Source organism: Triplophysa dalaica, chromosome 17 (genome assembly GCF_015846415.1).
Source record: "Triplophysa dalaica isolate WHDGS20190420 chromosome 17, ASM1584641v1, whole genome shotgun sequence".
Classification (NCBI taxonomy): domain Eukaryota; kingdom Metazoa; phylum Chordata; class Actinopteri; order Cypriniformes; family Nemacheilidae; genus Triplophysa; species Triplophysa dalaica.
Genome location: NC_079558.1, coordinates 17,433,705 through 17,455,960, shown reverse-complemented (window position 1 = coordinate 17,455,960; position 22,256 = coordinate 17,433,705). Strand labels below are relative to the sequence as shown.

The following is a 22,256-nucleotide window of genomic DNA, read 5'->3' as shown; positions in this document are numbered from 1 at the left end:
CAAAATTTTTTTTTGATTAAAACATTAATAATCCACCTCAAGTCATTGCATCCAAACATAGGCCTCTGTAAAGGTTTAGGTCATATTTCACCCATTTTGTAAAATAAACCTAAAGTAGTAAATATTCCTCCCCAATTAGATTTTTTTATGTTTTCCTTATGTTAATAAGTAGTCAACTATATTATAGTTTACCTACCCTCAATGGCTTTAAGGTAATAAGTTATTTAGATACTAAATGAAATTGGATCGCAATACATTTAGATAGAGTTTCATATATGCAGTGCTTATTAATATTCCAGTAGAACTATAAAGTGGGCATTGCTTTTATTTTCAGTTGACATCATTAAACCTTTAGTTTCGTTACCACAAATATAGATTTATTACCCAAGTGTCTGATTGGAGATGCTTATTTCTAAATAATTTAATAAGTTATTAGTTTATAGTGGTAACGCAAAGGTTCTATGATAATTTAACTACTTTTTTAAATGGCTGCAAGCATTAATACAAAAAACATTCATATGCTAAATTTCAAGTCTTTTGAAGACATAAAATTTGTGAGGTAGCAGTTAAAGGTTTGCTGCATTGTGTGATACACCATCCCACACACTAGGCTCTGCTTACAACTCTTAAAAAAAAACATTAAAACTATATAAAAAAATCTGCAACATAAGACTCAACACCCAGAAGTACATTTTGTATAGCACACATGAAGCATGTTCTGAGATCTTTTATTACATGCCCATAAGCCAATGACTCGTGGTGAGGATAGCAGCATTTTTTATCTAGTCAAATATGTACACAGTTACACACAATGTGAGACCGCAATGGACACATTCCACTGTAAACATCTAATACATAAGAAATACATAAAGAAAACAATTACACTCATAAAGATACTCTCAAGCAATGATTAGATCTTTTTTTTTGGAGACTAACAACCTCTGTTCGCTCTGTAACCAATAATTTACCAATGGAAAAAATGTAGTATGATGATGATGTGCTAGAGGACTAGAGTAACATACAGTACAATTGTACCACACTTTGGCTATTGGAACTACAGAGAAAAGAATATACTTTACTAGATCATGATTTTCAATACAATTCAATAATATCAAACAGTACAATAAGTAACCTGATAGGAAATTGTTGACATTGATTACTAATCTGGATGTGCATGCTAATAACCTTGCACAATTTATTTTAATTGCTTCAACCCCCCTAGAATAATAGGGCACAGATATGAGAAGGTATAATTATACATTGTATATGGATAGAATTTTTATTTTAGAAAGAATCCTGTCTCTTTGTTATGGGAGAGGCCCAGCATCTGTGACTCTATGCTCAGTTGTTTCTGTCTGCTGATAGGATGACGAGTTTGAACTTCCTCCCTGAGAGAATTACGCAAGTTCCTATATCCTAAACGTGTTGTTTTAAAGAGACAAGCTATGTGCAAATATTCCTGAAGAAAAAAAAGAAGTAACAAATAAGAAAAAAAAATGTAAACTGTATGTCTGAAGAATTAGTCCATGTCTCCTCCGTTGATCAGCATAATTCAGCTCACGCAATGCTGCGATCAAGTGACTTCTGCTTCCAACAGCATTATTGAGAAAATGTCTCGTCTCTTAGCAACACACAGGAGCTTTCTTGGTTCTCCATGCGGTGCTTAGGAACCGGCAAAGCTTCAAGAAAAGAAAAAAAACATTAATTTATAATCTCATGTTTCTGCATCTGCAGTAAAACATTATAGAACGTTTTTCAACTTGCATTGTACATTCAACTAAGACATTAAACGCAACATTTTAGCATGCTTAAATGAATCATGCGCCTGAACGTATGTAAATAAAGATTTTTCTACCATCTGAGAAAATTGCGGCTCTCGTCAGCGACACGTATCAGCCAGAGGCATCAGGCTTCATGTACATGGATAAATAAATGAGAAATATGCATATAATACAAAGACACAACACGAAAATCCGTCCTTTGTGAATGACCAGTACTTGATGCAAAATTGACAGATGTAGGCTTACATTTAATCATTTTACATAATAGTGACTTTTAAAGCAACTTTTGTCTATTCCAGTGGATAAAGTCGTCAGCCAAAATAATGTTATGTCTTCAAACGATCTTCATTTGGGGACATATCTTGATTTATTTGATTCATTCAATTAGACATAAATTTCCGGGTTTTACGGCGTACTTTAAACATGCTAATTGCACTTTGTAGATGATGTTACAATGGACGCTTTTCTTTTCAAATCCCACAGTCTGTTTGTGTTATAAGGTACAGCTCATAATTACCATTTTTATGTTTCATCGATTTGGATCTTCTTGGTGAATTCGGATTCTGTACAGAAAGAAATGAAACATCAAACATTTGCCCGCAGTGCACTAAAAGCTAATGAAAAGACCTCAAAGGGAGAATTCACAAGAAATCGAATTTACAGGCTGTAGTCAACACATTTGGCGTCAATAAACAAAAACTACATTCTACATCCTTATAAAAGCTATCAATGAGGAAAGAGAATGAAATTGTATTGGTAACAGTAAGACAAACTTACCACAGGTACAGGTTGTTTCAAAGAATGTAAAAATACCTTATCTGACTTTCTCTTCTTGGCTGGAAAACAAAACGTCAGCATGTTTAATGACATGAATCCGATTCAATTATCAATACAACAATGAAATTATTTTCTTCAGCAGTTGCAGTGGTTCTATTAAATCTACAGTGCCATGTCAACAATCGTGGGAAGTAAATGTGAAAGAGATATAAATGTGAAAGAGATTTGTGAGTGTGGATTGGATGGACACTTCTCTATCCCATGTTACCACGGGAACTGAGAAACGGTCAAATTTCCAAAGTAAATCAAATAAATATAGCAGAAAACTTTAAGGCGGATGTCCATTTTTAATGTAAGTGCCAATCAATTTATTTCTCTTGACTAAATTATGGACCCTGGTTATTTCAATCCTAATGCTAACTTTTTGCTTATTTTTGTCTTTCTTCCTGTAAAGCTGCTTTGCAACAATGAAACATTGTGAAAACCGCTATTTAAATATGACTGAATTGCATTATGTTTTTATCCAAGCTCACGTAAAGGTTGTTGTTAATACGTCATAGGTCAAAGAGCATACGGGTCACATGACCCTAAGACATGGCAGATGCGGTATATGTCTGAAATGTGTTCATACTACTCCTACTCATACTATATGGAACGCACTGTTTTAACGGCCGATAGGGTAGGTACTTATTCAAATTCAGTACGAACCGTCACAGTATGCGTTTTCGGAAAGTTTGAATCAGTGTAACAAAATTTCAGAAGTATTGTTTTGTTATGTAGTTAGGATCAATTATGGGGGTCTTCCAGGGGATCTCGGCTTCTTTAAAAAATAATTCTAGAAATCTGGTTTAGCCACCTAATGTTTCCACTGTAGTCCACAAAACTAAGATTGCAATTTAAGATGCACTAACAACAATCTCACCTTTCTTTTCAGCGCCATAAGACCAATCATTGTCGTTTACATCATCATTGTCCTCTTGATCGCTCTCTGATTTGTTTGTGTTATTGCCGCTTGCAATTCTGAAAAAGAGGAGATAAAAACTTAATACATGACATTATATTGCTACCACAGTGCCTGCGGATCAAGTGGCATCTTTATGAAACATATATTTAGGTCAAGAGATTTGCAGTGATGATGACGTTTATTAACTATACCTGCGGTTGGCGATGCGACTGCTGTTGCGGCCCATCCCGAGGCATTTCTCCAGGTGTGGTGCAAAGCGAGACGCAGCAATGCTGCGGCTGCAGTTGGGACACACACACTCTTTGTTTTTCCACTGGTTGTACACTTGCCCAAAAATGTCTACTCCAGGCTGGTCCACAATTTCTACAAAAGGCACAGTGGACAGCAGAGTCATAGATTAGACTAACAGTCAAAAATGGCTTCAATATCAGACCTATCTTTATACAAAACTACCTTATAGCTTTAAAAGACTGAAATAGAGACCAGCTTTAAGATAATGTTATGTTCTTTTTTTTGGCTTGAAACTACAATATGCTTTTGTGTCTTTTAAAATTATAAAAAAAAAAACTCCTGGAGGCCACCTCAGAAGTTTGTTAAGGCTCCTGGCTGAAACACTTTCCTTGACCGAAGCAATTCCATTATTTTCCTAAACTGAGTGTGTTAATAAATGTGACCCATCACCACAAAACCAGTCATAAGTAGCACAGGTTTTCAATGGTTAACAATACATACAATGGTATGGGTCAAATTTTTCTTTTATGCCAAAAAGCATTTATATATTATGTAAAGATCATGTTCCATGAAGATATTTTGTGAATTTCCTACCGTAAATATATTTTTGAACATCCCGAAAACTACGCTTTGGGAATTACCCACTCAAGTTTGGTATCTATGTAAAGCTTCTGCTTTTGGGTTTATCTACTCTCCACAACGTCATTACAGCAGTACGCTGTACTTATTCAGCTTTCAGATGATGTATAAATCTCAATTTCAAAAATGGTTTTGTGGTCCAGGTCACAATATTTTATAAGCAAATTGATAGGTTTGTGAAAGAAAATATTACTATTTTAGCTAATAACTAATATTTTTTCTCAAAATCATTTCACTGCAGGAGGAAATTTATAACCCATTTGTTCATTCGGATTGTTTTAATGGCAGACGTGTGTGCTTTTTGGAGCTTTGCCCTTTCGAAACCTGTATAGGAAAATTACACTACATACTTATAATTTAAAACCCTTAAATTAAAATGCTTTTTTGTGTTCAGCTGAAGTAAGGAAGTCATATACATCTGGAATGGCATGAGAGTGAATACATTATGCAACATTTTTATTACTTGGGGTGAACGATTCCATTGTGCGATTTAAAAAACAATGTCAAACTCTCACCAAAGTCCTTCATACTATCCTGGTCTGTATCATCCAAGAAAAAGTATCCTTGTTTGACGGCCCTGTGCACCTCAAAACAAAGACCCAAACAGGCGTCTTCCACCAGGTCAGACAGGATCTCTTGAGCAATGCCCTGTGGAGAAGGTACAATGCATGCACGCATGAATATATATTTATTTACACAACACAATTGCTAAGAATGAAAATGTGAATGTTTAGATAGAAAAATATGAAAGGCACACCTCCATCTTACTGTTGTCCATACTGGACAGAGACACGTCCTCCATTTTCATTTGCAAAGCTGCAGGAGAATGCACTGCTGTCTACATGCTGTAGTGCAGCAGTCACAGGCTGAGGAGACACTGCAACAACAACAACAACAACCCAAACAAAGAGAGCATGAGACAGCAAAATATCACCATCAAACGGCCTAACATAACAATAGTCCTCCTCATTTAACTCTGCATTTACTTAATAATAATACGATAACATATGAATGCGTCGAGATTTCGTTGCATTATGTCCAATAACACATTTTACACGGCATATCGAACTTCTTTCAGAATGTGTAAATAAATGAACGCATGTAACACACAATTAACATGTATAAATTGTAAATGTAACATCGTCATCAATGTAAAATGAACCGATGAATCGCGACATTGTATCACTTAACGTCCTGGATTGCAATGCATCCTGAAAAACAAAGATTATATAGCTTGGAGACGATTGAATGATATCATAAACACAATCTTTTAACATTAAACACGATTTTTGATCAAAAGGCCTAATAAATATTCGCAAAAATGATCTTTGATCCATTCAACACCCTACACCGACTTACATTAGACGTGTAACATGTTACGCCCTTTAACGTCTGAGAAACGACGTACATCTAGATCCTGACGTGATTTCTAGCAATTTGGGGCATTATTTTGACTTACCAGCTCTGGGGTGAAGGTTGTTGGTGTTTTCGGTCTGTTCGCTGTACTGTCTGTAGCTTCTCATCGGATCAAATATATATATATTTAAATTTGAACGAAATCTGCGTTTTCTTTGTCACTATAATTTGACGTTCATAAAGACATTTCCCTAAAACGTTGCCTCACAGACAAAACCAAAGTTCCACATTCATCGCTGAATCTCTTATCCTCCGCCTGCAGACTTCCATTTCCCCTCGATCAGACGCGGTTAATCGATCCATCCTGATCCCTGGATCGCTCACCGCTCAATCGATTAACCAGCTCCGACAGAGGGCGCTAACTAAAGACCATAGACTTAATCAAGACCCCGCACTTCTGTTGCTATGAATAAGCAAAAGTGCAACACATTTGCAATGAAAGTCCTACGATCCAGCAAAAAGACAATCCATCCAATCGTCTAACGATTCTCTTAGTGTGGGGTACTGCACAAACTGTTGCGAACAGAATCATTCTGTTGTTGTTCTTTTAGCGCAATTTAAGCGTAACTACCATAATGTGTAATCCTATTGATGCCAGGTTTTATTTAATATTGGGAGTCGCTGTTGTTTTATGGTGACCTGAGTGAGCGGTTTTAAACATCTCGTATGACTGAAATAGCTGTCAGCTGGAGCCGCAAATATAGATGCCAAGAGCGAAGACTTTTGTATAGGGACTTTGGCGCCAATGCCGCACCCGACAGCTAACAGTAGAGGGCGCTGAGGCGACATTTTAGTTCGTGAACCTATGTTAAATCGAGGAAGAAGCAAAAGAAACAGAAACGGCAGAAACGATGGAAGGAAACCGGGACGAAGCTGAAAAATGTATAAAAATCGCCACCAGAGCCCTCGAAGATGGCGATAAAGAGAAGGCGTCGAAGTTCCTCCACAAAGCAGAAAAATTGTATCCGACCCAGAAAGCCAAAATATTGCTGGAAGCGTTGCTGAGGAATGAAACTGCATTCGGGAGTAGCAGAAAACGAGCCAATGGAGCACAGTCAGAAGCCCAAACCCCACACGAGACACAGAACCGGGACTCAGCAGCTGCAGATTCAAGTAAAACATTTACTAAGGAGCAGACTGAAGGTGTAGTGAGGATAAAGAGATGTAAGGATTTCTATGAGGTACTGGGTATCAGTAAAGATGCTGGTGATGAGGAACTAAAAAAGGCCTATAGGAAACTGGCTTTAAAGTTCCATCCTGACAAAAATCACGCGCCAGGAGCGACTGAAGCCTTTAAGAAGATTGGAAATGCCTATGCGGTGCTCAGTAACCCAGACAAGAGAAGGCAGTATGATGAGTGTGGTGGAAATGAACCCAGCAGCCCAAGTCAAAGCTCTCATGGAAACTTTGACTTCCACCGAGGCTTTGAGGCCGATATAACACCTGAAGATCTTTTCAATATGTTTTTCGGAGGCGTCTTCCCTTCGCAGAGCACGCACACGTTCACCAACGGCAGAGCACATCACAGTCGCCAGACGGACCAAACCAGAGAGAGAGCGGAGGAAAGAGGAGAAGGAGGCTTCTCCATGTTAATTCAACTGATGCCCATCGTCGTGCTGATATTTGTGTCGGTTCTCAGCCAGCTGCTGGTGTCCACGCCGCCCTATAGTCTGTACTCTAGACCGTCCACTGGACAGACTATTAAGAGACAAACAGAGAATCTGCATGTAGACTATTATGTCAGCCGAGATTTTAAATCCGAGTTCAAGGGCTCAGTCTTGCTGAAGATCGAGAAGAGTGTGGAGGAAGACTACGTTTCCAACGTGCGCAACAACTGCTGGAAGGAAAGGCAGACGAAAACGGACCTGCTGTACGCTTCTAAGGTCTACAGGGATGACCGACTACGGAAGAAGGCTGAGCTCATGTCCATGGACAGCTGTAAAAAGCTGGAAAGACTGAATGACCTCTTCCGCGGAGGGTGAACCAGAGGCATAGCGACGCTGAGAATATTTGAAAGACACGATTGATTTATATGTTAATGTTTCTCGCCTTTGTTTTTAACATGATAGAATGAAACTAATATTAGAATCGTTTTGAAGGTCCCTCACCTACCACTGGAATATGTTTTGCCGTATAGCTCAGTCGACAGACAAAAAGGTGGCTACTAGAGCCATCAGGTGTATATATACGATATTATATATACTGTACATAACATAATATAATTTCTTATTTTTAAGTCATCTTTTAGTTCAATGTGCTTTAGACAGGCAAGATGACATTTAAGCAAGAATCAAAGAAATAAAGGTTTACTTTAAAAAAAATATTTAAATGTGTGCAACAGCGAAATGAGATATAAGGTAATATATTGCTCCGACAATAAATGCGCAGGTAAATGGATGTGATTGGACTGAAACCTGGGCCTCATCTGACTTCTTCTGTATGCTAATTCCAGCTGTATGTAGTCGAGAAGCAAAACTTTGTCTCGCCATGCTTGGATAATTAATCTGTCCTCAATGATCTCACTGTTTTTATTTTTGAAAACGTAACCGCAGCGCGTTTAGATTGTAGACCTAATGATTTATAGTCCAGAAGTAGTATGTTTATTCTAAATAACTGGAAGCCATGGTAAGGCTTATGGATTTGATCCGAATTGTGTCAGCAGTGTTCGGTGTAGGATGCAGATGTCTAATGGTTTTTGGTGAGGCTGGTAGTCCGCCCTGCTGCTAATGGAACGGTGCACTCTAGTTTCTCTAGGAATTGACCATTCCTGAATAGGCAGAGTTTATTCATGCCCTGTATTTAGGTGACCAAAGCACACCACAAAATTGCTAAAACATTAACAGTAAAAATTAACTGTTCTGATAAGTGTGAGATCCAATATGGGTAGTGCTTAGACTCTAGGGCAGGGCTGAAAATGTTTTTTACAGGGCTGTAAAAATGTAAATGAATAAAAAGTAATATTAAGTTTAATATGTAACCTGCATTCTGAAGTCCCTCATGAGATTACTGCAGCCATACTCCTTTGTAGCAGCAGCAAATACTGATAATTAAATATCCAATACCTGGAAGCATTGTGCAACCAGATGTGTGTTATAATAATGGTCTCTAAGAACCACAGTACTAAAGAAGTTATCATTCCAGCATGTTTGCAGATGGATGTTAATTGTCCCTCATGAGAAGATAAAGTGATCATTTAAACTTAGCTAGAACAGCTTTTGCATTCCTCACGACTGCAGTCAGATAATAATAAACACTGCCAAACTGTATTTGCTCATTTAAACCCAAATCCAACCTATTATTGATCAGACAAGTGCAAATATTGGGACAATAGAAAGACTCAAGCATGCTGTGCACTTCTCCAGCACCTGTTCCTCTTCTTACTGCTTCTGGATAATATGTACTAGCTATGGAAATAACAAGTGATATTACACTCAGAGATCATTGCTTTCTGAAGTGCTTTATGCAATTTGTTTGGTGTGCGGGGAACTGATTGGAGCTCAACGTCTGTAAGATGGGTAAGACAAGAAGAAACTAGGCTTGGGCTAAATGTCAAAAGTCTGTCCCTAAGTTAAAGAACTAAAACCGGATCTTGAATCATGAGGTAACATAGGTACATTTCTCTCGTCTCTCCCAATTATGTAGGTATAACTAACACACACACACATTTATTTGATATAATATGTTATTTAATTGCACATGTTTTTGTATTGTCTGTTCCTTAATTTGAATTGAAAAAAAACAAATACAACCAACCAAAACAAATAGACACTATGTCCCGATATGCCAGTAAAGGTTTAAACCCTTATTTAACTGATATAGCCATGCCACCGCAAAATAAAAAAGTGGGCGATAAAAATATATACACAATGAAATTAGAGCGCCATGTTTTATATTATGAAACTAATTTGAGTACATTGCAACATTCTTAATGGTTGCTGGTGAAAATATAGGAAAATATATGGTTAAGGCACTTTATTTAAAACATTTTCGCTCATTCGTCAGTAAGAAAACATGATAGAGGAGGTGAGAACTACAGAATTGTATGTGCTGATGGCCTTTGATCACACAAAGAGATGAAATCATCTACAGTGGCATCTGAGATTCATTATACATGTCCATTCCCGGCTCCTCCTCAAACGTCACTTTGCCATCATCAGCATCCAGCTATATTAAAAATACAAATTGGAAATGTGAGAAGATTGCCCCCCAAAAAATCGCTGAAATCATTAACTCGCCACAGAACCAAAAATGTAGCATGTTCAAGCTGTTGTTTTCAAGCAAAGCTTTAAAGGTACTCCCATAAAAAAAGTATGTGGCATCATAAGACTAAGAATATAGCACATGAATAGCTTTAGAGCATGATGGCATCTTTCCGCATTCATTTTCATTGTATTGTAAAGAACAGAATTAACAACTTTACTATAAATGTTTTTATGTTCCACTGAAGAAAGCCATGAAAGCCACAAAAACGAGCAAATAGTGACATAACTGATATCTCGTGGTAAACTATTGTTTGAATGACTGTTACTTACACATTTCATCTCTGTCTCTGTGAACAGTCGTCCAGTCATTAACATGCGCAAAGGGATGGTAAGAATTAAGACAAAGGGAAGAGCCAGTGATACAGGGCTGGACTTGACTATCCACAGGATGACCAAACATCCAATCTGTATAGCAGTGTACACGTGCATCTTACTGGTGCTGACCTGCAGGGGGAACCAGAGACCACCATCGGTTTGTTACACGTATAATCGGTCACAGAATATGACATTCTGGAATCAGGACGGAAAAAAAGTGCAGAATATTCCATTAGTGTGTCCAAACGTACTCTTTTAACATAGGGTTCATCGGGGTGATACTTTTTTGGGACGAGGAGTAACAGGATTCGATCCCACAGCTGGATCCCACTGAGGGATGTGATTCCCATGTAAAGGAAGATCCCGAACAGAGCTGTGACTGGAATCATTTTAAGAATGGGCTCCATGAGGATGGACAGACCTGCAAACAGGTTAATGTACCTTTACTTTCTGACCTCAGGAGAAGTAGTATGTGATGAATTTTCAAGATTGTTCCACGTACCAACAAGCAAGGCCACTACCACACCACTGACTCTTTGTTCCACAACCTTCTCAATCTCAGGCTTCGGAGCCTTGCTCATGACGGTGAGGGCGTTGGCGTGGGTTACGGAGCGTACAGTCGTAGCGCTCAACCAGGGAACGCCAAATATGGCACCTAGACCCCCCATGCTCACCAGGATAAGAAGATCCATGTGGAAACCAGAACCCTTGACCATTTTTCTCTCTGGTTTACTCACAATTAGCCTTTAAAAGAAACCAAGCAAAGAAAGAACATTTTCTGTCAATGTCTTCGAAGACATTAAACAACATTCTGCATTTCTTAATAATAATGATTATTTAAGTTTTATTTATTTAGTACATATAAGCTAAGTTGTAGTTCTACTATTCAAATGTACTATTTTTGTACTATTTAGCTTTGTTTACAATTTCTTTTTATTTATCAAAGATTATTTTTTGAGTATACTTGAACTTTACCGGAAGTAAACTCTGAGCACACAACTGCATAAAAGTATATTTAAATTATTCTTTGTTTTTATTAGAATGAAGTCATTCAAAAACGCATTGAACAAAAATAATTGAACTTCTTTTTTTTAGCTAGCAAAGGTGACAGGACTAATGAAATGAAGTTTATTCTTTATGTTTTTATGTCCATTCGTAACTATTTTGTATTTCATATGGGTAATTCGTATTAAACAAATCACACTAAAACATACAAATGAAATCACCTGGTAAAATCGTATTAATAGCTGAGATTATGTCCTAACAGGGCAGTTGCTTGGTTTCTGTTTCTTTAGTGTTGGGCTGAGTTGCCCCTCCCACTGTGAAATCTGGTTTTACTTGCACTTAACATAGTTGTAAATTAAACATAAAACAGAAAATTAGTTCTGTCATGGTTACTTTTATATTGCAGTTTTACTGGTATATATTTAGTAGATGTTTTATGTAATTTATACTACATATAGGGCATTTTATTACATTTTATTAGTACACGTGTCATTAGTGTGGCCGATGTCATGTTCCACCAGTTAGGATCTTGTTCACGCCAGGTTAATGTCAATGGTCATGATCCTATGATTTAATGTGAAAATGGGCTGGAGCGAATCAATGACCTTCCTTCAGAAAACATCACTCACGTCGTGATCTGAGACTCGAGGAAAATGAGGATGAAGACCAACATGGCTGGGATAACACTGGCAAACATCATCCAAACGGGGAATGACTTGTGTTCGCCCAGCGGATTGATAAACCAGCCGCGCATCTTAGGGTTGGACACCTGCAGACCCTTAGGCACCGCTAGTTTCTGTAACACAGGTCAAAGGTCAGAAGGCAACACATCAACTTTACAAGGCCTGAATTGGTGCCCTAAAAGTGCCTGTTTCATTGTCTATATATAACTGCAAGCAAAGAATTTATTAATTGTAATAGAATCAAATAAAAATTATAAGTGAAACATTATAAATTTACTGTATACAGAAGCTTTTTGATATGTACACATACTAAATTACACGTATACCTGTGTGTATGTATCATCAATGTTAATATCAACAGCAACCATAATGAAAAGGGCAATGGGGACTCCAAAGTCACCAAGAAGACGTCGAATCTGTGCAACAAACATTCCTCATTAACGAGCAAGTCAATGGAAGATTTTTAATATTCAAAAACACTAAATATACACACAGACCTTGCCTGGCAAGAAAGTGCCATTCTTAAACATGCGTAGATAGTAAGCTATGGAGAAGCAGCCAAACATGAGACACATGGACAGAAGAGCCGTGTTGGGATACGCCCGGTGTACAACGTCCCTAAAAACAGTCACATTGCCTGTAAAGTTGTCCACGAGTCTCTGATAGCTGACAACAGTGTGCCAAGGGTTTTCAGCTGTACCGTTCAGATGATCGTAATTCAGAATGAGAGGATGTTCTTTGAAAACCTTTGATGGCGGATGAAACAGAATAACAGAATGAAGAGCATGTTAATATATAACAGAAATCTTTAGTTTTCTTTCATTCATTTATTATATAGACCTCTCATTACTATTGCTAAAACTAGCAAACCAGATTTGTGATGCATGATGTTATTGATGCAGGATATGCATTGTGCTCAATATTATCAGTAATATTTCATTTTAAAACTTGGTATAATGAAACTTGATTTTGATTGTTATGTTCTGAATTCAGTATGAAAATGTTATATCTGACTGTTTAAATATTCCACTAACCATGTAAGAATAGCATTCAAGACTGTTTAACAATGACATTTAATATCGATTTTTTTTATTTTAATGTTACTGCAAAAGCATTTTTTTAAGTTGGAGTTATTTATTTTGATCCTTTATGTAGTCTCATTGACTACAGCTTTGAATCAGTGATGGAACTTGTAAAAATATTCAGTAACAAGTGTTGGGTGTAACTAGTTACTAAGTAATTAGTTACTGCAATTTAATTACTTTTCCCTTGAAAAAGTAAAGTAAGGGATTACTCATATGTTTTCTGTAATTTAAATACAGTTACTTTTGATTTAATTCAACTAAATACTTTGTGAGATATATGCGTGTGCAATAGTGTAATTGACATCAAAATTCAAAGTCTTATTTTAAAATCTGTGCTTTAATGTATAATTCTCACATTTGTAATACTTTGGTCAGTTAATAATATTATTTGAATGAATTCAATAAGCCGTTTCATGTATATTCTTGAATCACTTAACTAAGGTTGATGTATGATAAAGAAAGTAATTAGTAATGAGTAACTAAATACTTTTTGGACAGAGTAATTTGGACAGTAATCTAATTACACTATTGAATATGTAATGAGTAACTAGTAATTAATTACTTTTTCAGAGTAATTTACCCAACACTATCAGTAACGCTTTAGATTACGGCCCACAAGTACCAGACAATTAAACAGGATTTACAGCTAAACTAATTGTAACAATTATGTACATATACAGAACATATCTGTATGTAAAGGGGAACAGTATGTTAAGTTTAGGGAATATAGGGGTAAGGAGTGAGGAAAATAAAAATTATATGGGAACTACATAAATATCGAACTGCACTCGAAATACTTGATTTTAGTCACAAAAGAGCAACATTGACTTTACACAGTAAAAGTCATTAAAATAACACAACATTCAAAATAAATTATTTGTGACCAACAAACCTAAAATCAATGAAAAATAAAAATGAATCCTATAGACAAAATGTACAGTTGACAAACAATCTATGAGCTTCACTCGTGCCGCTTTACTTGCGTCAAAACTGAAGTTATCATTTCCCGTACTTAATATCCACAGTAGCTTATTTATGGGTACATTGTGATTACAAAAATGAAGTGTGTGTTCACACTAAGATTGTTGTACATCATACCACTATATATTAAAATACTTACCCCTTGGTTTTAAAATACTTCCAGTATAAATATTATTTTGAATTTCCAGACTTTTTATTCCCTTTGCATATTGTTCCTCTTTACCTACAGTTATGTACTGTAGACATACTTTAATGTTACAATTAGTTACGCTGTAAATTCTGTTTAATTATGCGGTACATTGTGCGCCGTAATCTAAAGCGTTATCAGATTTTCTTATTTGTGTGGGAATCACTAAATAAACTTCTATAATTCAAAGTATATGAAAAATATAAAATGGATGAATGATCACTTGTTGAGGATGACTGTGTGTACCTTGCCAAGCTTGGCAAAAGTCTCATAGATGAAGATGAGGGAGATGAGGATGGAGAAGATCTCTTGAGTGAATCGGGAAATGAAACGCACAAGGAAGCTTCCCTCCACGGCAACAATCGCCACGACGATGAGCACCAGCCACGCCCCAACCCACACTCTGCCTACAATGTACTCGATGCCCTTAGCCTTACAGAACTTCAGTCATGAGGAGAAGCAAGATGGGAGAATATGAATGAGCAGAACAGACACTTAACTCTTGTCTTCATGTGAATGTTGTAGAGTGAGACTCACAGTATAAAAGGCTTCTTCAAACACCAACAGAGGTCCAGAGAAGCCGATGACTAGCACAGGTTGAGCGGAGATGAGACAGAAGATGATCCCCTGCACTGAGGTGGAGATCATCAGCTCTGAGACGCCCATCATGTTTTCCACTTTGTCAGCTGCAGAGATGAGCAGAAGTGTGCCAAACACTATCATATTGACTGCGGTTTCAAAAAACATGATTGACTTCATCGGCTTTGTTTAGACATGAAGCAAAAATCATTTTTTACTGCGGCAACTCCATACTGACATTCTGGATTCTGACTATACTTTCTAAACAAAAATATTACAGATCGGCTGAATTTAAAAATCAAACTGGACTTGTTTAAAATGCAAACAAAGGCATGATCAGGTTGAGCATATTGTACATACCAAGGAGGCCTCCGAAGGTGATGGCAGGCGAGAGCGCAGCAAAGTAGATGAAGATGATTGCAGCCACGACCTGAACGTTCAGTGCATCCTTGATGTCGCTGGTGTAGTGTTTGTAGCGCCTCCGGAAGTCTCTGATCACACCACCGAATGGGACGCCTGTACGGGCCAGAGGATCATCTGCTGGAGGCACTGAGCATTTCACAGCTTTGATAAAATAGATAAAGTAAGATCTGTGATCTCTGGTGTTGTGAATTGTTGTCTGTTTTGCAAAAGATAATTATACTGTATTGTTCTGTAGTAATAAACAGATGCCTTTACACAACCCAGATTATTATATATTTTATGTCTTTCATCAATAATCTCACAAAAATGGTTTGGAGGGATTCATTTAAAAATGTTTCCTAACTATTAAATGCCCAAAATGATCAGAAGCATGTATTTTACAGAAATAACTAGAGATACTAAATTTCTGAAAGTTATTAATTCAAATAATTTTGAACATCAAACTGGTCATGATTCTTAACATTTTCTATATACAGAACACAAATTCAATGCATTATTCTGTCCTCTTTTGATTGACAAGATATATCGGCCCTGATCATTGGCTGTTTTTAAATTATCGGTTGATGATACGTCGGTGCATCTCAAGTAATAACATTGAGGCGCAGAACATAGATTTATTCCTTTTTTTATAATTTTTACATACATAGGGTCTACTTTAAATGTACTAGATGTATATAAATATCATTCAAGTTTGTGATTAATTAAGATTAAATAGAAAAAACGTCTTACGTTTGCGAGGTTTGACATCTATGCGGAGCTTGGGATCGGAGGGGCGGAGTCTCTCCTGCAGGAGTTTCTTTTGGAAGGGGATGAGTGACGTGAGCATGGACTCATTTGGAATCTCAGTGGGAGGGATCACTATACAGCAGTCCATGAAGTCTGTCACAGCATCAGTCAGCTCACTGTCACTCTGAGCCTGAAACGCTGCCTGATTAAAAACCTGAAGATAGATTTGCAAATATCACATGCAGAAGAAAAGAAGAGACAAGTATATCAAAACATTGTTGCTCCTTATGATCTTTAGCAAGAATTTGAGCTACTGTCTGTGGTCTTACTTTATCAGCCAGCAGTGCTGCCATTGCCCGGCCACATTCATGATAATTCATGTCATTTTTGGTAGGACCTATAAGGATGAAGAAAAATCGCACAGGGACACGAGTTTCCAAGGCCGATTCTAGAACAACGGCATCCCGGAGACGCACAAATGCCACCGTGGGCCTATCCAGGAATTCCAGAGCACCTTACACACAAACACACACAAAATTTTACAACTTGTCTAGAATTCACTGTTAGAAAAAAGGTTCATAAATTTATCCAAGCTATCACTGGGGCAGTACCATTTTAAAAGGTCCTAATATGTACCCCTGAGGTACTGATATGCACACTATGGTACCGCCGCAGTTATAGCTAAATACCCCGCAATATGTTAGTTCAACAATATTCTCAAAAATGTTACGGCGAGATCTTAAACTGTCATGATCCTGTCCTTCTTGTTAAGAGTTTCTAGTTCTGGTGACTGTATCATGTCTTTTGTGCTTGTTGTGTTTTGTGTGGAAGCACGTGGCCTTTGTCACTTTGCGCCATGGGCTCTCCTGTCACCAGTCTTGGAACCGCCCCCTTGTTTCCCCGTAATCTTCCTCTGAGTGTTTCATTCCCCTCACCTGCCCAGTGTAATTTTCCCTCATTAGTAATTTTTCCCCATTTAAGGCCCTTGTGTTCTCTATCCCGTGCTGGTTCATTTTGCAATGTGTGCAGAGTCTTGTGTAAAGTTGGTTTGAAACATTCCTCATCGTCTTGATGCCCGGCGTGTGATGTGGACTTTTTATTTCTTGTTGTTTGGACTTCCTTTGTTTTGCCCCCTCGTGGGAAGTGTTTGTTTTGAGTCCTGTATTATTTACTGTTTACCCCAATCGTGGGTTTTTGTTCATTAAAAGTATTTTGTTGCTACCTGCTGCCTGTATCTATGTTCTTCCCTGTCAGATTCATGAAATTTTACATAGTTGTCTGGACCAACTTGAAAAAGTAGTTGTTAAATGTGGGATGAGCTATAGAAATTTTAAACCACTTAAATTTTTCACTGCCATATTGGACTGAACTCAAACTGTAATTCTTCAAGGAGCTAGGTATTGCCATACAGCTTCAGGTGAGAACTTTTTCATTTTATGCATGCGAAAGGGAAGGTAATGAATTGCATTTCATGTCATGTCAGGTTGAAAGGAATTATTGTGTAAAGTATACTTTGAAAACATATTTGTATTATTAATTTTTTGCAGGATCTATTGACCGAAATACAATGTAATAGGTAATATAATTCTCACCTACAAGCACCATCGAAGCCTCTGCGCTGTCAGCTGTGTCTCTCTTTAGGCAAGAATAAAGTAAAACATATCAGTCATAACAGTACATTTTAAACATTCAAAATCAGGGGAAGAATAATGTGTTCTTATGAAACGTTTTTGCTTACTTTCTCTGTGACCGAGAATTTTTCCATTTCCACAGCTGATGTCAGAGGCTGGCTCTCCATTGACTGACTGCAGAGAGATAAAGGGTCTCTAGGATAGAGTGATCTCTATTTGGCTGGTATTTAGAAGTTTCTTTCGTGCTTTCAATTTCCAAACATGAACTTTTCATTTGTATGGTAAATTGTGTGTACCTTTGCTTGTGCATTAATGCCTGAAGAACCGTATCTCGGTCTCCTGCCAGGATCTCTCCTTTGTCAACCAGAGCATCCACAACCTTCTCCAAGATACTAGAGAGGGTCTTCTCCTCTCTGTCCAGCATCGCCACACCTGATGACACACAGACAAAACCAATATACTGACATTATAAGAAGAGCTGAATGACAGACGGGGTGAAATCTCTGACGAACCAAATAAACGAAAGGGGAAATTTATTCTGTAAGTTTGAGTGAAGTCAAGAGAATGAGGCATGGAGGATCTTCTGAGCTTTAGCCCAATTCTAAACATAAACACTTGCTAAAGGACCAGTTTAAGTGGTTTGACAGGACAATATGGGAGGCTCCTGATTATTATTGATAAAAAAAACTGTGTCTATTGCCATTTTGTTAAAGTTTGGGTTGGCTGGTTACATCCCTCCTCACATTCCACAATTCCTAGAAATTGTTGCTAACCTCTTCAAGTGACATCAGTGCAGTTTTAATTCCTTGTAGTCATACTTAACTTTTAGTAAAAAACGTATAATATTAATGATTGTGTTTGATAATTATTTTGTCCAGAGGTTTGATACCCTCACAGATATTTTATCTTCTCACCAGTGTTCATTGTCCTGCGTAACTGCACCAGGCTCTTGAAGGTGAGATAGGAGATGTGTGACGGGCCCCAGCTGCCGGCCTCCACATCATATGTCTCTTCGTAGCCCATCCATCTTCCCATCTCCTGCCAATGAGTCTGCTGAGTCGAATTCTCGTTCATTTTCACATAGACCTGACCATATAGATCATATGGAATAAATCAATACACAGTGAACATCTATTTTGGCTGAATTTCTTTAATCTACATAGATCCACTTAACACATGTTCACCGGTTCAAACTATAGCCACAAAATGTACTTTTCTGAGTTTGTAATGAATAATATTAAATAATAGCTTAGTTTATAAAATGTTCAAAATGTTGAAAAAATATTATAACCTTTTTATATAACCCACTTTTTACAATTAGATTTGTATTATTCATATAAACGGATTCTTAGAAAAACACTAGAAAGAAACTCGGGATAAAAGGACTATTCTCCCCAAAATTATAATTTATGTCATCACTTATTTCCCATGTGACTGTGGAACACAAAAGAAGACGTTTTGAGGAATTTTTGTGGTTTTGAGTCCATACAAAGGAAGTTAAAAGCTCTTCAAAATATGTTCTTTTGTGTTCTGAAGAAGAGTGAAAGTCAGACAGGTTTGGAATAAATATAAAATGGGTTATACAGGAATGGATTTTTGGATGAACTGAAAACTGAATTATCAAGGAGAACCCCTACAGTAATACGATGTTTCTCTGGAAGATGTCACATGATATCTCAGTGTCCTTCTTCTTGTTAGCATAGTCCAAAAATGGGATGTCGACAGCTCAAACATGATGGCTAGACCTCTGGCGCTTAGCGTGACCGAGTATGTGTTTGTGTTGTGTTTCCTGTCCGGAGATGACTGATAAATGAAAGCCCATGTTTACTCTCTAAACATCATTGGTGTGTGTGTGTGGCACAAATGTGGAAACTTGTGAGTGTGTCTGTGCAATAGGATTATGAACTGTATGGCTCGACCTGATTTTACCAAGTGGTGGATGTCCTCAGGACAACATATTTTGTTGACCTAAGGACAACATTTTTATAAATGAAACCTAAACCCACACCAAACCCCAACCCAAACCATAATTTACCCCTAAAATCTGAGGGAAATTATAAGTGAAAAACAATGGTCTAGAAGCACCTAATCCTGGTTGGAAGATTAAACTTAAAATAAACTTTAAACTTATTTTTGAAATCTGATTGGTTGATTTAAATGTTGTCCCAGGGTCAACAGGATGTTGTCCAAAGGATATCAACCACTTGGCAGAAACAGGAGAGCCGTGTGTGTGTGTCTTGGCATGTGCTTGACATTGTCCAGGCAATGCTGTCTCTTCGGAATTCCTAAATTAACATAAAATTCTGCAAGACCACATAGTTAAACCATTAAAAATATGAATCTATTTTTATCTAGTTACAATTTAAACATGTATCTCATTGTATTGTGTTATCGTGATATTGATATACTGGTGTTATTTTGCAGTTTTTTTATTTATATTTTTTAAATGCAATTTTGCTCTTTTTTCTATATCCTGTTTTTTTTTAAATGTATTATTTAAACTGATACTACTACTTATTATCTACTTTGTAACATCACACATTATGAAAAGTGCTGCTGAAATTGAATCGTTTATTTGTAAAAACAATTATATTTCTTCTTATGTTATCATCATGTTTTTGTGTTTTATGAGTTATTATGACTTAATGAAAATAACCCAACTGCGGTTTGATTAATATTATTTGGCATGCACATAAAAAAAGATTTTGAACATTTTCAAAAACTGAATTATCTGTTTTTGCAAATTAACTCTTTAAATTGAATTGAATGTGTATTTCTCACAAATTTCATATTGATACAATTGCATGAAAAAATGTGATCTAATGACTTAACAAATGCTCAAATATTGATGAATTTGAGTCATTCTTCAATACTTTTTTATGTTGCATCATCTACTGTGCATAAAATTGCCATGAACTGCCGCTGACTTGTACAAATCAATATATAAGACACGATAAATCTAACTACGCCCTCCAGTTTTTTCCCTCTTATTTACAGTGTACATTTAGCAAATATAAAACAATTTTAATAATCACAAAATGTAAAAAAAATACAACATTTTGAAAAACTATTTGAAATAAAATATAATATTTGCTTGCACTTACCTGTAAGGCAGCTGAGCCTGTTAAGAAACAATCTCTGGTCTCAAAGATCCTCACAAAATCCCACAGACTTTTATAAACTGCATGCATACCTGCATGTTCCACAGACACACCTTCACACACAGATACAAATGTTGACAATACTCACTTAGATTTAGATGCTTGTGGTCACATACAGTGACCCCCCCAAAAAACGCACTGAGATACTTAAAAATGTATTTGCATTAGATATCAAAATAAGATGGCAAATGTAATTTCTTTTGAAGTAATGGCATATTTTGTTGCAATGGCATATTTAATTTGTGAGCACTTTCAAACTTAAGTGTAACACCTATATAGTTACTGTGATGAACTATATGCAATGAGATCTGTGGAAACTTGAGTTAATTCACTTTATACATGCTCTAAAATTCACGTCAGTTGCTTTAAAGTTAATACATTTGATATTTATTATGCAATGACATATAGTATAAGTAGTCACTTCCATGTGTTCATGTGTACTTTTTGGTGTTGTGGTATGTACAGTTGCAAGATACATTACATCTAACAAACATTAAAGTATTAAAGTGTAACCATCGTTGTCTTTTCATATACACACACAAACACACCCAAGACAATGTTCTTGTTCTCACCCATAATATTGATGCAGTAAACAGTATGTCTTGATAACTCTGGTTCTATCTCTCTTATACTGTACCCTGCATGCCCGTGTCACCTGCACAGTTTTCTCTCACCTTCAACATCAGAGCTTTGCATGAATAAGAACCTTCCACCTCTTCCTCCTCCTCTTTCTTCTCATATATTGCTCCATCCAGGCTCACTTGGTCAAGACTGAGATCACAGCTTTGCTTAACATCCAGAGCAGGCCTACATGCAGCCAAAAGAGAAAGTTACGAAGATAATGTTGCAATATTCTTATTTACTTGATATTACTTTACTAAAATATATTTAACATGACCATGAGACGTATGCTTATATTTGTTTATATTTTCAGCATGAGGCTGTTTGCTGCAAGAAGCTGTTTTAAGACCCTTTGACTTAATTTAAGGAAAACGCCTTGGGTATTGCCAGCATACTTTCCACGGTGAGTTTGTATATGTAACAGATACCTGTATTTAAGTTTCAACTCATACAAGGCATGTTTAATCTGACTTTCTGATTAGTCCTATTACAGTTTTTCACATTTGCTAAGACACGCTCAGAGAAACTGGGATCCACTTGATCTTCATCACATTCTACCAGAAAGACTCGGAGGCCAAAGTTGAGTATACAACATTTATTTGACAGCTGATAGACAGAATATATATGGATATAATAAGATGGTAACAGTTCTTTGGAGTAGGCCCTGTCCGTGGCTCGCATCCAGAGGGCCAAGAAGTCCTCCACTTCCCGCCTTGAGATGGTAAGGCGGGGTCGTAGCCAACCCCCTTGGGGCTATATTGACAGGGACCTCCTGGTGGTGGTGGGGAG

At 37.0% G+C, this 22,256-nt stretch overlaps 3 protein-coding genes across 9 annotated transcripts; 1 reads left to right on the top strand and 2 right to left on the bottom strand.

The window, feature by feature from the left end:
• Window positions 1-687: 687 nt before the first annotated feature.
• atxn7l3b (ataxin 7 like 3b) lies at window positions 688-6,133 on the bottom strand. Of its 6 annotated transcripts, none has more exons than XR_008909450.1 (9): window positions 5,852-6,132; window positions 5,150-5,269; window positions 4,908-5,040; window positions 3,714-3,885; window positions 3,481-3,578; window positions 2,559-2,617; window positions 2,299-2,344; window positions 1,856-1,910; window positions 688-1,679 (listed from the first exon to the last, which is right to left on the bottom strand). XR_008909450.1 is itself a non-coding variant. In XM_056772051.1 (8 exons), exons 2-8 carry the CDS (start codon window positions 5,198-5,200, stop codon window positions 1,600-1,602), a joined length of 639 nt encoding a protein of 212 aa, XP_056628029.1. In that variant the 5' UTR covers window positions 5,201-5,269; window positions 5,852-6,133; the 3' UTR covers window positions 688-1,599. The 6 variants fall into 6 exon arrangements, 2 of the variants coding, with proteins under 2 accessions (XP_056628029.1, XP_056628030.1); XR_008909451.1 differs by having other exon boundaries at window positions 2,595-2,617; XR_008909448.1 differs by having other exon boundaries at window positions 1,856-2,344; window positions 5,852-6,133.
• A 488-nt stretch (window positions 6,134-6,621) lies between these two features.
• On the top strand, window positions 6,622-8,131 carry dnajb14 (DnaJ heat shock protein family (Hsp40) member B14). Its single transcript, XM_056771370.1, has one exon. The coding sequence runs from the start codon at window positions 6,660-6,662 to the stop codon at window positions 7,788-7,790; it is 1,131 nt and encodes a 376-aa protein (XP_056627348.1). The 5' UTR covers window positions 6,622-6,659; the 3' UTR covers window positions 7,791-8,131.
• A 1,382-nt stretch (window positions 8,132-9,513) lies between these two features.
• On the bottom strand, window positions 9,514-20,906 carry slc4a1b (solute carrier family 4 member 1b (Diego blood group)). 2 transcript variants are annotated; one of them, XM_056771269.1, is made up of 17 exons: window positions 20,790-20,906; window positions 18,600-18,771; window positions 17,982-18,117; window positions 17,793-17,880; window positions 17,647-17,689; window positions 16,384-16,568; window positions 16,058-16,268; window positions 15,266-15,469; window positions 14,864-15,012; window positions 14,573-14,767; window positions 12,571-12,819; window positions 12,400-12,489; window positions 12,020-12,186; window positions 10,888-11,129; window positions 10,637-10,806; window positions 10,341-10,514; window positions 9,514-9,972 (listed from the first exon to the last, which is right to left on the bottom strand). In XM_056771269.1, exons 1-17 carry the CDS (start codon window positions 20,874-20,876, stop codon window positions 9,892-9,894), a joined length of 2,643 nt encoding a protein of 880 aa, XP_056627247.1. In that variant the 5' UTR covers window positions 20,877-20,906; the 3' UTR covers window positions 9,514-9,891. The 2 variants fall into 2 exon arrangements, with proteins under 2 accessions (XP_056627247.1, XP_056627248.1); XM_056771270.1 differs by having other exon boundaries at window positions 17,793-17,859.
• Between the last annotated feature and the right edge of the window lie 1,350 nt (window positions 20,907-22,256).